At 39.4% G+C, this 11,692-nt stretch overlaps 1 protein-coding gene across 1 annotated transcript; it reads right to left on the bottom strand.

Moving 5' to 3' along the window:
* Positions 1-840: 840 nt before the first annotated feature.
* Dio2 (iodothyronine deiodinase 2) lies at positions 841-10,733 on the bottom strand. Its single transcript, XM_012517367.2, has 2 exons — positions 10,465-10,733; positions 841-2,781 (listed from the first exon to the last, which is right to left on the bottom strand). The coding sequence occupies exons 1-2, from the start codon at positions 10,684-10,686 to the stop codon at positions 2,605-2,607; spliced, it is 399 nt and encodes a 132-aa protein (XP_012372821.2). The 5' UTR covers positions 10,687-10,733; the 3' UTR covers positions 841-2,604.
* Positions 10,734-11,692: the final 959 nt, after the last annotated feature.

Raw genomic sequence — 11,692 nt, 5'->3', positions numbered from 1 at the left:
TCTGACGTCCTGTTCCGTTATCACATGTGCAGAATGCAAGGGAGCTTCAAGGACGGTGATGTGGGCATTCAATAACCAATTTTTCATTTCACTTCCATAGAGTACCAAACAAATCTCAACACCATTGTGAAGATAAAAATCAAGGGAAGCCACTGATAAGCCTTGACTATAGAGTTTAACAGTAGAAGAATTTGCACTAATCCTTTCTTGGGGCCCAGGAGATAGCTCAGCAGTACAGCGCCTACCTGGCAAATGCAAGGTCCTGAGTTCAATTCCTGGTACCACACACACACACACACACACACACACACAGAATCTATTCCCAATACAATTTTATAGTAATTCATTAGATAACATCACACTATTGAAACTCCTTTTGTTGCTTTGTGGGTTTTTTTTTTTCCTAAACAGAACTTAAAACATTGGAAAACTTGGGCATTGCTATAAAAAATTAGTCACAGTGAAGCTTTAATGTCTACACAATATACTAGCTAGCGCTATCACTGATTTGTTGCTCCACAAAAGTATACTTCTAATTCTTGTAAACCAGTTCTAACATTTTTTTCTCATTTGAGCCAACTAATTTATTTTCACCTTGAGATTATCTTTTTATGATTAGTTTTATGATTTACTCATTAATAGTGTGACTATAAGAACTTTTGATTTTATTATTTTAATGTACAACCATATGTGATTTGGTAGTATACTCAGCTTTTTAAAACTTGTAATACATGACTGATTGGTCTATCCTTTTAAGGATTATGATATTCAGGTATTATTTATTGGTAAAACTATTATTTTTATTTTAAATATATAATAATCAAAATATTGGGGCTTTGATCTATTAACTCACAGCTGACAAGACAAAAAAAGATGCAATTGTGAATTTTGATGCCAATAGAAATTCCATTTTACCAAATTTCCTTTAACATGGTCTTGCATCAAAGCCTACAAAATTACCTGAAAAGCCCAAAATACTTCTTCTATTTTGCAAGTGAAGAAAGTGTGTGTGCTTGTACCTATCATTCATTATACTCCACTTACATTAGGTTATAGGAAGGAAAACAAGGAGACAGCTGAGTGGCCAGCATGCCTGTCTCCCACAACTTCAGCTCAGCATTCAGTTGTCCAGAGACAACAACTGCCGCAGAAAGTGAGACTTTCAGTGAGTGAACCCATAAAATGACTGCAGGAACTGGGGAGGAACAGACCAGTGCCACCAGAACCACTGGTTTTTCCTTTCATCATTATAATAGGGGATAATTCACCCACTAAAAATGTATGACCACATACATGTTTCATTAAGAATTATTTCTAAACTATCTCACTAGTTCAAATATGTAAATGTGAGGGTTTTTTCCTCCTGTAAGTCTCTCTTTCTTCCTCAATCTAGGAGTATGTCATACTTTGTTGCCATATGTCTACCTTGTATATGTTCCTATGTATCTGTAGTAAGCAAATTAATCTCTTTCTCTAGTTTCAAGGTGAAACACTATGAAGCTTCCTAATCTTTCTGCTTCCTCTTTTGTAGCTTGCCAATTTGATTTTCTTCTAATACTTTCCACATCTTCTTAGTAAGTAACTCAGATTTCAAATAATTATTCTAACCTTCAGGTGGAGGGATCATTCTTGGTATCCACAAATACATCTGTGAATTCTGGGCTATGTAGATTGGCGCAGAGAACTGCATGGCTAGAACTACTCGAACGCAATGAACTTCAAAGTCCACATGGCTTGGGCTCAAGGGTGCATTATAAGTAAGGATTTCAGAATTTCCCAGTTGAGTTCTACCACACTGATTAAAGCCTAGGCAATGTGCTTTATCTTAACGTAGACAGCAGCTTCTCTAACACAGTTATTACTATAGTAACTATTTTCTTCTGGTCCCAAAGAAAGCATCACTCATTTCTCAAGTTAGAGCACATACATACTGAATCAGAGTTCCTTCCTCTCTAACTTGGATCTTTTCACTCAAAAGAGATGTAATGGAGCTATTGTTTAGCCCAGTGCCATTTGAGTACTGGAGGAAGTACTGAGATGTTAGAGGTTTATCTTCTTCTGAGACGTAAATTCCTGTCTTTCAGTGAGGCGTGGGACTCAATGGAAATAGTGGATTCAATTCTTAAAGTCCTTTCCTTTACACATTGTTTTTTTTAAAAATAATAGCTCTATTACAATCACACCTTTAAGCAATTAATCTATATTTCATCTCTTGCTGAAATTCTTCTCCAGCCAACGCCGGACTTCTTGAAGGTTGTAGCAGAAGGGGCCCTTTCCTCCCAGATAAGCAATTTTCTGTCTCTGCACAATGCACACACGTTCAAAGGCTACCCCATAGGCTACGTTGGCATTGTTGTCCATGCGGTCAGCCACAACTTGGCACTGGGGCGGCAAGGAGAAACGCTCCAGAAGCTGATGGGCTGCTGCACATCGCTCTTCCTGGTTCCGGTGCTTCTTCACCTCAAAAGACAAAGAGGATCCCCCAGGTACCGCCCAACCATCTGAAGGATGAGCCTCGTCAATGTAGACCAACAGGAAGTCAGCCACTGAGGAGAACTCTTCCACCAATTTGCAGAAGGCAGGCAGCTGGCTGGTAAAAGGAGGTCAAGTGGCAGAGCCAAAGTTGACCACCAGTGGGCGCTCAGCACTGGCAAAGTCAAGAAGGTGGCATTGGACTCCATCGACAGTCTTTTCCCGGACACTGTTTCCACTGTTAGGACCTCCTTCAGGACTGGACACACGCACCACACTGGAATTGGGAGCATCTTCGCCCAATTTCACCTGATAATGGAAAAAGATGACAGAAAAAGAGAGAATACTACATTAAACATATTGCTGCTTCAATTCACTCTAAATAGATAGCATTGGTTGACAAAAGATGGTATTTCCTTTAGAAGATATGGCAATCTGAATACTAAGGTGTCTGGTCAGAGATAAAAGTATTTTTATTCTGTATAGTGGCTGAAGGTATTTATTTTCATCATTGAAGCAATGGCAGCAACTCTTCATAATCAAGTTGGGACAGATACTGTTTAATACCTAGTTTGAGGTCAATAGTTAGCAAGCATTATATAATGAATGATTGCCTTTCTTTTAAAATTTAGAAGCAAAAAAAAAAAAAGTTTAGAAGCAAATGATTGACTTTCAGAAAAATTATCCGAGGCTTGGGACATCCTGCCTCCTTTTCAACTCTAAATAGGCATGCAAGACCTGGTTCTCCATGCATGCTGCTAGGTTATTTAATCGATAAGGGTAAATAGGCTCCTTCTGTGGCCAAAGCTAGAAACCTGAAATGCACTATTTCTAAGGGTTAGCCCCACTCAACCTTTCCACTGCTTTCTCATCTGTAGTATTGGAATAATGACACCTGTCTTCTTAGGCTGGGTGGTTATTGAAAAGTAATAAAGAAAAGAGCTCTTTAAGAGACTGTGTGACTGTATCCTGTGCTGTTCTTGGACACGCCCACCACAGCACATGAAACAGAATATACCTTCCCTTGGGAAACTGTGTGCTAAATATAAACAAATGCTCCTCAGAAGATACATATGATCCTCTCAGTTTGATACTTTTCCTGGAGGTTTCCTGCACTGTGGTTTACATTATGGTTCTGATGCTCAGAGCCTTACAATTTCCATTGACAAATACAGACAAACAAAAATATAATTATTCTAGAATCCTAATTTTAGTCATTTTCTTATTTCCCATGTGTTTCTGTTTGTTTTTCCCCTTTATCTAAGACACTGGCAGTTTTCTGCGAACCACATACTTCTCTATCATAAAATTTATTAGCGAGCTCCTTTAAATGATAAAACATTAGGGTACAAGAAGTATAGAGAGCAGTTTTCTGTGTGTTCCCTTGGAACATGGTTTAAACAGTCGAACACAGAATAATGAAAGAAATTTTGTGGCCTTTACATCTATAAACTGATAATAAAACACAAACAACATAAAAGAACCAATTACTTCAGTTCAAATTAACACAATTGCATCTTCCCCTAGAATGGTTTAATCAAAGCCAATAACATTAGGGACAGCTCACCACAGTACAATTGATTTTTACACACTATCCTTCATATTACAAAACACTCTCAACTGGAAAGACTTATTTTCCTCATATAAATACCTCCACATATAACACCACTACCAATTGAAGCAAATTGTTGAAGATGCTATAATCCAAACAGATATAAAGCACTCAAGGGCTTTTATTGAGAAGTTTCTATCTAAATATTATTGTATAACTAATTTTAACGATAGACAAGGAACTAAAATTCTTTTCATTCCTTCTACAAAATACTAGTAAGGTAGCTTTGAAACAAGTACTGTTAAATTTCTTAAAAAGAACTTAATAATAATCTTTCTTCAAAAAAAAATTGTTGATGTTATTTGATTTCAGTCACCACCAGGGGAAATTTCTAATTTTCTTGACTAATATATAAGATGAAGAAAGCTACTATGCCACTTTTCACCACATTATTTTATTGTACAATACTGGCTTTTAAGGCCCTCAAATATACTTTCACTTAAACAGAGGTATTTAAAGGGCATAAACTATCTCCTCTTTGGTTTTATTTGATACTTCTTTGTGGCTCCTGGTGAACAGAATTCCCATCACCTCCTAGATCTTTCCTACTTAAGATACTAATAATGATTCCAGAAGGCCTCCTTTGAACCGCAGTGATAAGGCCTAAATAGATTTGGATGAGTGTGCTACAAAGATCTCTCATTAAGTAAGCAACCTGTACAGGGGAGAAAAATAATCTCTACATTACAGACAGGTAGGTCTGTGGCAGTTGAAAACATCCTTCTGCACTTTGAAGTCATTGTTCGAACCTACAAACAATTGTGTGGTCTTGATCAATAGGCCTCTGACTGCCAGACCCAAGGAATCCTGTTGATCCTTGTGCTGTTCTAGAGTGTTCAACTGATTAATCTAATCTGTGCTTCAGGACAGGTGATCTCTTCTTACCTCCAGTTAATTTTCCTGGAAATTCAAAGCTTACTTTCTTAGAGACAGTAAACAAGTTAGCCACTGAAGCCTCTATGAAATTTAAACTGCCTTGCCTCGGAAAAGTTTGAGACCAATACAATACAGTTAAAAATTAGGGCAGCTGCCAAATGTACAACACCCTTTGGAGTACAGTGTTAACATTTTGTTTGTCTGAAAAAAATGTTTTTTCAAACTTTTATGAATGAATCATTGATTAAACATAGTAGTTATAAACTTAGATCTGTGAAGAATTTTATACTTCTAAATAATATTGATATTCAGTGAATATAAATTATATGTAGGTGACAGACAAGATTGTTGATGCAGACAAATTTGGAAATGCAGCCTACTGCTACGCTTAGAATCCAGTGTTGTTGATATTATCTTGATTGTCCTAACTGGTTAGTAAATAAAAGAGTCATGGCCAATCCTCTTTATTTTGTTGAGCAGCAAAAGACCTTAATATAAACTAGAATGTCATAAAGGGATATCTTTATTTTTAAAGCAACCAAGTAGGAGAGAAAGCATAGGTAGAGTTGATATCCTTAATAAAACTAAGCAAAAAACAAATACCTGTATTCCTGAAGTCCAAATACGAGTAGAGCAGTAGTCTGCTTTGATAAGCATACTATCACAAATAAATGTGTTTATTTTTACAAAACCTAATGAAGACCAACTATCTACAGCTATAAAGCCCTTGAGTGCTTTCTATCTATTGCAAAAATAGAGGAGAAAGAACATATAAGTTTAAAATAAACAATAGCAGCAAAAAAAAACTTTTATAAGAATATTACCATTTGATCACCATGAAAATTAAATTTCTATTAGACTAGAATTTCTAAATTCCTGTTTGAACAGAGTTTCAGATGGAGAATTTCTTGGTTTGCTTGGTTAACAATCCTGCTGGGATGGACTGGGAGAACCAACATTGTCTGCAATGATGGAAGATTCTTTGCTCTCCCCAGGAGCAAAGCATTCCCTGACACAGAGCCAAAATGACGAGGAAAATAAAGTTGGTCCCATAATAACATTTAGGCTGCAGGAAAGAAGCTCAACAAAAACAAGTTATCCCCTGGTACTCTCAAACTTTGTTTTAATTTCCCACAGTGGCACACAAAGTCTCCTGGCCACAAGTTACCTATCATCTTAATTTCTTCTTCTTAGAGGGTTTGTGTTTGGTTTTTTGTCCTTAATGAGACATATTTGCCAAAGAGGCATTCAAAAGGCATTTTTCACTCTTGCGGAAGAGTAATTAGGTCGGTACCTCTTTCCCTGCCAGCATTAGCCGCTCTAAAGAGAACCCTGCCTAGTATTTAATGCCCAAACACAAGAAGCGTCATTTCCACTAATTGGTCTTGAAGTTCCGACGTTCCCAAAGGGTGCCTTTATTTAGCAAGGATCAGAAAGGACATACGTAAAATGTGATAATCGTCATCACTAACTTTCACCTCTCGCAACTGCACTCCCACCATTGTCCTTTCCTATGGTTTTGCAATGAACCTGAGCACAACAGCATCAACAAAGGAGGTCAATAAAGGCCTTGCATTTTTTATAAGAGGGCATCTCTGAGCCAAGTTCAAAAGCTGCAGTAGACGTGTTTATAAATATGAAAATGAGCATAAATGCAGTGCATGTATAGTGTGATTCCTTAATGACAGGATGCGTTTCCCTGACAGTGCTTGGTGCGTAGGGAAAAGGGTAATGCTGCTTTAGCGTGTGGACTGTGAAATGCAGGGCGAGGAGGGAAAAAAAGAACCATTCACCAAGGGAAGCTGGAAACAGAGCATATACTACTAACCTTTTTTCTCCACAGCCTGATCAAGGCTTTTGGATAAAATGTAATGTAATCTCAGGATTAAAAAGCAAGACAAATGATAAAAATGGGGGATGGGTGTGTGACAGAAGACTTACCCATAATTCTTGCTATCCAAAGCCCTGGAAGTGGCTTTATTCACTATCAGGAAGTGTCAGATTCTTTGACATAATGACCGGGCTACATCAATGTCCTTAGAAACATGGCCAAACAATCATTAAGCAGAGACTTAACCATCTGTATTCAGACCGGCCAAATAAATCAGAGTTGAAGAACAAGCCATCTCCCCCTCTTGCTGAGCTCTATTTGCTTTTTGGCTATTCTGTTTTTGATTTGTACCTTGAAAATGTAGCTCAAAGCCCTATCATTTCCCAATGTTTTATCCAAGTGACAGACAAGCTCTGGTTGTGGCCTTCTTTGTTTACTTTTGGGACAGTTTCTTTCTTAAGAGAGCCATTTTTCCATTGTAGGAACTAGCGCTAAAAGGCTTGAGGTGAATGAAGAGAGCGAGAATGTTAAAGAGACCCTTTCAAAAACCAAAATTATATGTTTAAATGAATATATTTTTTGGTTCCAGTGCAGTATTAACTATGCAGAAACTAACATGCTTGTCAGCATCTATACTGTGTGTTTAGTTTTCCACCTCATTTAGGTAACTGCCAGGTTCCCAGACAGGGCAGTTTGCTTATTGGTTATATATTTGAGTCTCCATATTAGCACCAGGACTCAGGGTCTGGATGCAATGACACTGACTGAGAGATTTAAATAAGACATATCTGGCATTGGCCTCAGAATATCTCACAATTTTCTAGATTATTTAAAATGTGTACACAGAGCCCACCTGCTCTTCACTACAGTGTTAAATCTCTTCCAACCTTTGAATGCATTTGATCATTTTGTTTTGCTCTTTCAGCTCAGCATTGCATCTTGCCTAATAGAACACAAGGACCATCCTTTTATTCCAGTGTATCCCAATATCCTTCCAGGTATCTGACACTCAACAACAAGAAGCAAGAGCAGCAAATGACAGGTCTAATTCTATTACACCTGGCCATACCCTGCATCCTGGAAAACACTGTTTCTGAGAAGGCAAACTCCAAGCCCTGCAAGTCAAGATTATGAAACCCTGTGATGCCATCTCAGGCAGAACCTCCTCCAGTGCCTCTAGAAATGCCCACACCCAAAGACAGTGGCACAGATGACAGCAGTGTTCAGCGAAGTGATTCAACCTGTTTGAGAGGTTTCCTGTGACCCTCAGATGCCACCACAGCGACCACCCTCCCGACCATACTTAGAGACAGAAAAGAAACAGAATTCAGTCTCCTCAGCCTTTCCATGCGTTACCCAATCAGCCCAGTGTGGTCTCTGGATATATAGTTTCTGAGGTTGGGGAAGCCCATGGCAGCTAGTCTAGAAATCATTAAAAGCAAACGTAATAATGTTAGTCATGAACTTGGTCACCAATAAAGTTGGTAGGCAGAGACAAAGAACTAGAGAAGAATAACAAACCATACACTGTAAGAAGAAAAAAAAAAAAAAAAAAACGAACAAATCACTCATCCTTCCCAATTTCCTGGAATGTGAACAACAGGCTGTTACAACACAATGAAGCACTACACATGAATGAAAAAGTAAATAATAAAAGTTGTAGGCACATGTGTTTGCTTTTCCATTTCTATCTCAGTAAGTTGCTTAATGGGAAAACACCTCACTTAATGTTGTGAGTGACATCAGAGCTTCCATAATTGATATGAGACATGGCATCCACATCAGACATACATGCATATAAGTAAAATTCTCCCAAGAAGTGATTTTTTTTCCATCAGCAAAAGACAATTATCTTTCAAAAAACTACAAGTTGAATACACTGAGATCAAGCCTCTTGCCATTGCATTGCCATGTAATCTGCTAAAATATACAAAATATAGATGTAAATGAGGAAACTTTTTAATTAATAATATTTATATACTTGTATACTCCTCTTGCCTCTGAGTTTCTTATCCTTATAACAAAACATAAAAGTTCCACATCCAATATACACATTTGTGAACAAGGAGTGATCATTTCAGGGTCTCCTTGGTTATTAGCTCTGCTTTGCCTTTACGTATTACATAAATGAGATTTTATTATTAGGACTTTGCGCACCCATTCATATTCTCAAGGAGGAGCCCCATTAACTATGAGGTCTTACAATTCACATGTCTTCAGGATAATAAATGCAGACCCTCTTTTAATGAGGAAGACATGTATTACAGTCAAATTTAGCTAGTTTACCATAGACATTTTCTTCTTGAACATTTGATTTTTCAGTAGAACAATCCCTCCATGGATTCTTCTCTTATTTTACTGGTGCTTAGCTTTATTTTTCTAGTGTTTACTTGTAGAGGTCTCAAACCCTTCCCTTCTGTTACTCTGAGTTTCTAGCTCTGCTTCTGAGCATCAGCTTGTTGGACAAGTGTCACTTCATGAAACACCTGGCTTCAATATTCTTCTGAAACCTGCTTCCTTGGGGTCATTTGCAAGGTCACCCACTATTGTGAGAGAAAACCAAGATTGTCTCCATTGGTAGCAACATTTTACCAAGTGAGTTCATTCTGCCTAACCCCAGGGGGGCTTTAGGAATCCTGTGCCATGGGGGGGGGGAGACACAAAGTGACAGAGGACTGGTGACAAATTGTTCTTTGCCTCTTTGCTGAAGATCTCAGCTGAAATTGCTATACTAGAACCCCTAAGTAGCCAAAGGGCTGAGAACCAGACTTTTTAACTTAGAAACAAAAATCATCTACTGATTTTTGGAGAGCAACTGAGGGGTCAACTTTTCCCAATAAGGCAGGCAGTGTTCTGATGTCCAAGGCAGAAGACTGCAATGATACATAGGCCCATTAGTTCCTTCTAAGACTTGTTTTTACTTGAAGGAACAAAACAACTTGGGCTCCTTTTAGGAAGTCTGGATTCCTGCTGGCCAGTTCACAGAGCTCCCTTTTGCAAATTGATACCTAGTAACTAATGACTCACAAACCCTGATCAGTGTAGAGGAGGCTGCACCTTTGCCTCAGTTTCATTAACTCTTCTGTCTACCAGAAATGGAGGAAGTAGATACAGTGCCTCAGCACACTTGCTGTGCCCCGTCCTTTGTCACCTGTTTTAAGTAAAACTCTTTTTAGCAAGAAAAACAAAAATGCCACCTCAATTATCCTTCCCAATGTACCTTACCTAGCCTCTCACCAAACAAAACATCAAAATCACAGTTTCCAATGGCAGAATAGATATCTCCTCCTCGTCCTCCTCCTCGTCCTCGTCCTTGTCCTCCTCCTCCTCCTCCTCCTCCTCCTCTTCCTCCTCCTCCTTTTTCTGTCTTTTCCCAACATCATTCTACAGGTACAAACTCTCTAAAGTCATGGCAAAGTATGGTAATAACTTTTATTTTTAAAAGCCTCCTTGTTAGGTCACACAGCATCATTACGGCAGCATATCTGTCACTACTAAACCTAACCTGTACAACAGGTGTACAAGTGACCACAGAGGCTCACTTGGACAGAAGCACCAGGCAGGCCCCCAAGACGGCTCCACTGCTCCTGCTCAAAGCCCCCAGCGCCCCCAGGCCCCAGCCTGCGAGCCTCGCTCCGCTGACCTAGGTGAAGCCCTCGTGGGCACAGCTCACCTGTTTGTAGGCATCGAGCAGGAAGCTCTTCCAGACGCAGCGCAGTCCCTCTGAGGTCAGCATGCGCCGCCACTCTCCGCGAGTGGACTTGGATCGGCTCAGCAGCAGAACCACGTGCTTGAGCAGAATGACCGAGTCATAGAGCGCCAGGAAGAGGCAGTTGGAGAAAAAAACTGGCAGAATCTGCAGTGTGATCAGCAAGTCTATGCTGAGGATACCCATCTTCTCTGCCTCCTTAGTCAGTTCCCTTGTGCGCTCTGGTTCCCCTTCACCCTCTTATTTAAAAGAGGGGTGGTGATAGAGGGGGTGGGGGAGGTAAGGAGGAAGGTTGGGGGTGGGGGGAGAAGGAGAAAACTAAATTAAAAGGAAGCCCAAGTTGTCTCCTCTTTCAAAGAAGCAGAAATGGCACGACCAAGCTCAGTCTCTCCAGCCCAGCAGTTGGAGCGTGCCCATCAATTCATTCAATTCCGAGCTGCTGCCTTTTTTTTTTTTTTTTTTTTTTCAGGATTTAAGATGTTAAAAAAAAAAAAAAAAAGAAAGAAAGAAAGAAAGAAACTGGCGCACCCGTCCCTAATCCAGTTACCCCTGTCAGAGTCCGTTAAAGACACGTTGTTCTACTTTCATTTCCAAGCACCTATGAGACTGTGGAAGAGACTGCAAAATTTTCCTTAGCTTTTCATTGTCTCTATGTTCTTTGAACGTAGCCTGTTTCTTTCTTGAACTGCTAGAGTTTTAAAAATGTGTTTTAGTGATAGTTTTTTTTTTTTTTCTTTCTTTACTCCGTTTTATACACTCTTTCTGTTCCTCTTCTCCCAGCCTGTCTCTCTCTCTCCCTTCTCCAGGAGCGACTGGGTCCTGCGCTTACTCCCTCTGGCTTCTCCTTCCTGCTATCTGTCTGTGTGCAAAGTGCCTCCCTCTGGAGCCCAGTGAGTCTCCCGAAGCCTTTTATACATTCCCTGGCTAATTGCTGCAATAGAGAAATGAAAGCCTAATCTTGCTAAAGATCTTGACGTCATTGAGAAAAAGGGCTTTACTTTGGCTAGGACTGCAGTGAATAGAAAAGCAAAACTCGACAACTTTTTTTTTTTTAAAGGGGTGGGGGAGAGACAGTGGAATTTAGCTTTGTGATTGAGAAAGAGACAGAGAGAGAGAGAGAGAGAGAGAGAGAGAGAGAGAGAGAGAGAGAGACCTTTGACAGCTTTTAGGAAATACTTCTAAACTTTAGGGA

Source organism: Octodon degus, unplaced genomic scaffold, assembly GCF_000260255.1.
Source record: "Octodon degus isolate 3935 unplaced genomic scaffold, OctDeg1.0 scaffold00007, whole genome shotgun sequence".
Taxonomy (NCBI): domain Eukaryota; kingdom Metazoa; phylum Chordata; class Mammalia; order Rodentia; family Octodontidae; genus Octodon; species Octodon degus.
The sequence above is the reverse complement of the archived record's forward strand: the minus strand, read 5'-3'. Positions and strand labels throughout refer to the sequence as shown.

Coding starts and splice junctions, on each gene's coding strand:
- Dio2 (XM_012517367.2), bottom strand. CDS start 10,686: ATGGGTATCCTCAGCATAGACTTGCTGATCACACTGCAGATTCTGCCA. Junction 2,782..10,464: donor TGCTCGATGCCTACAAACAG/GTGAGCTGTGCC, acceptor TTCCATTATCAG/GTGAAATTGGGCGAAGATGC.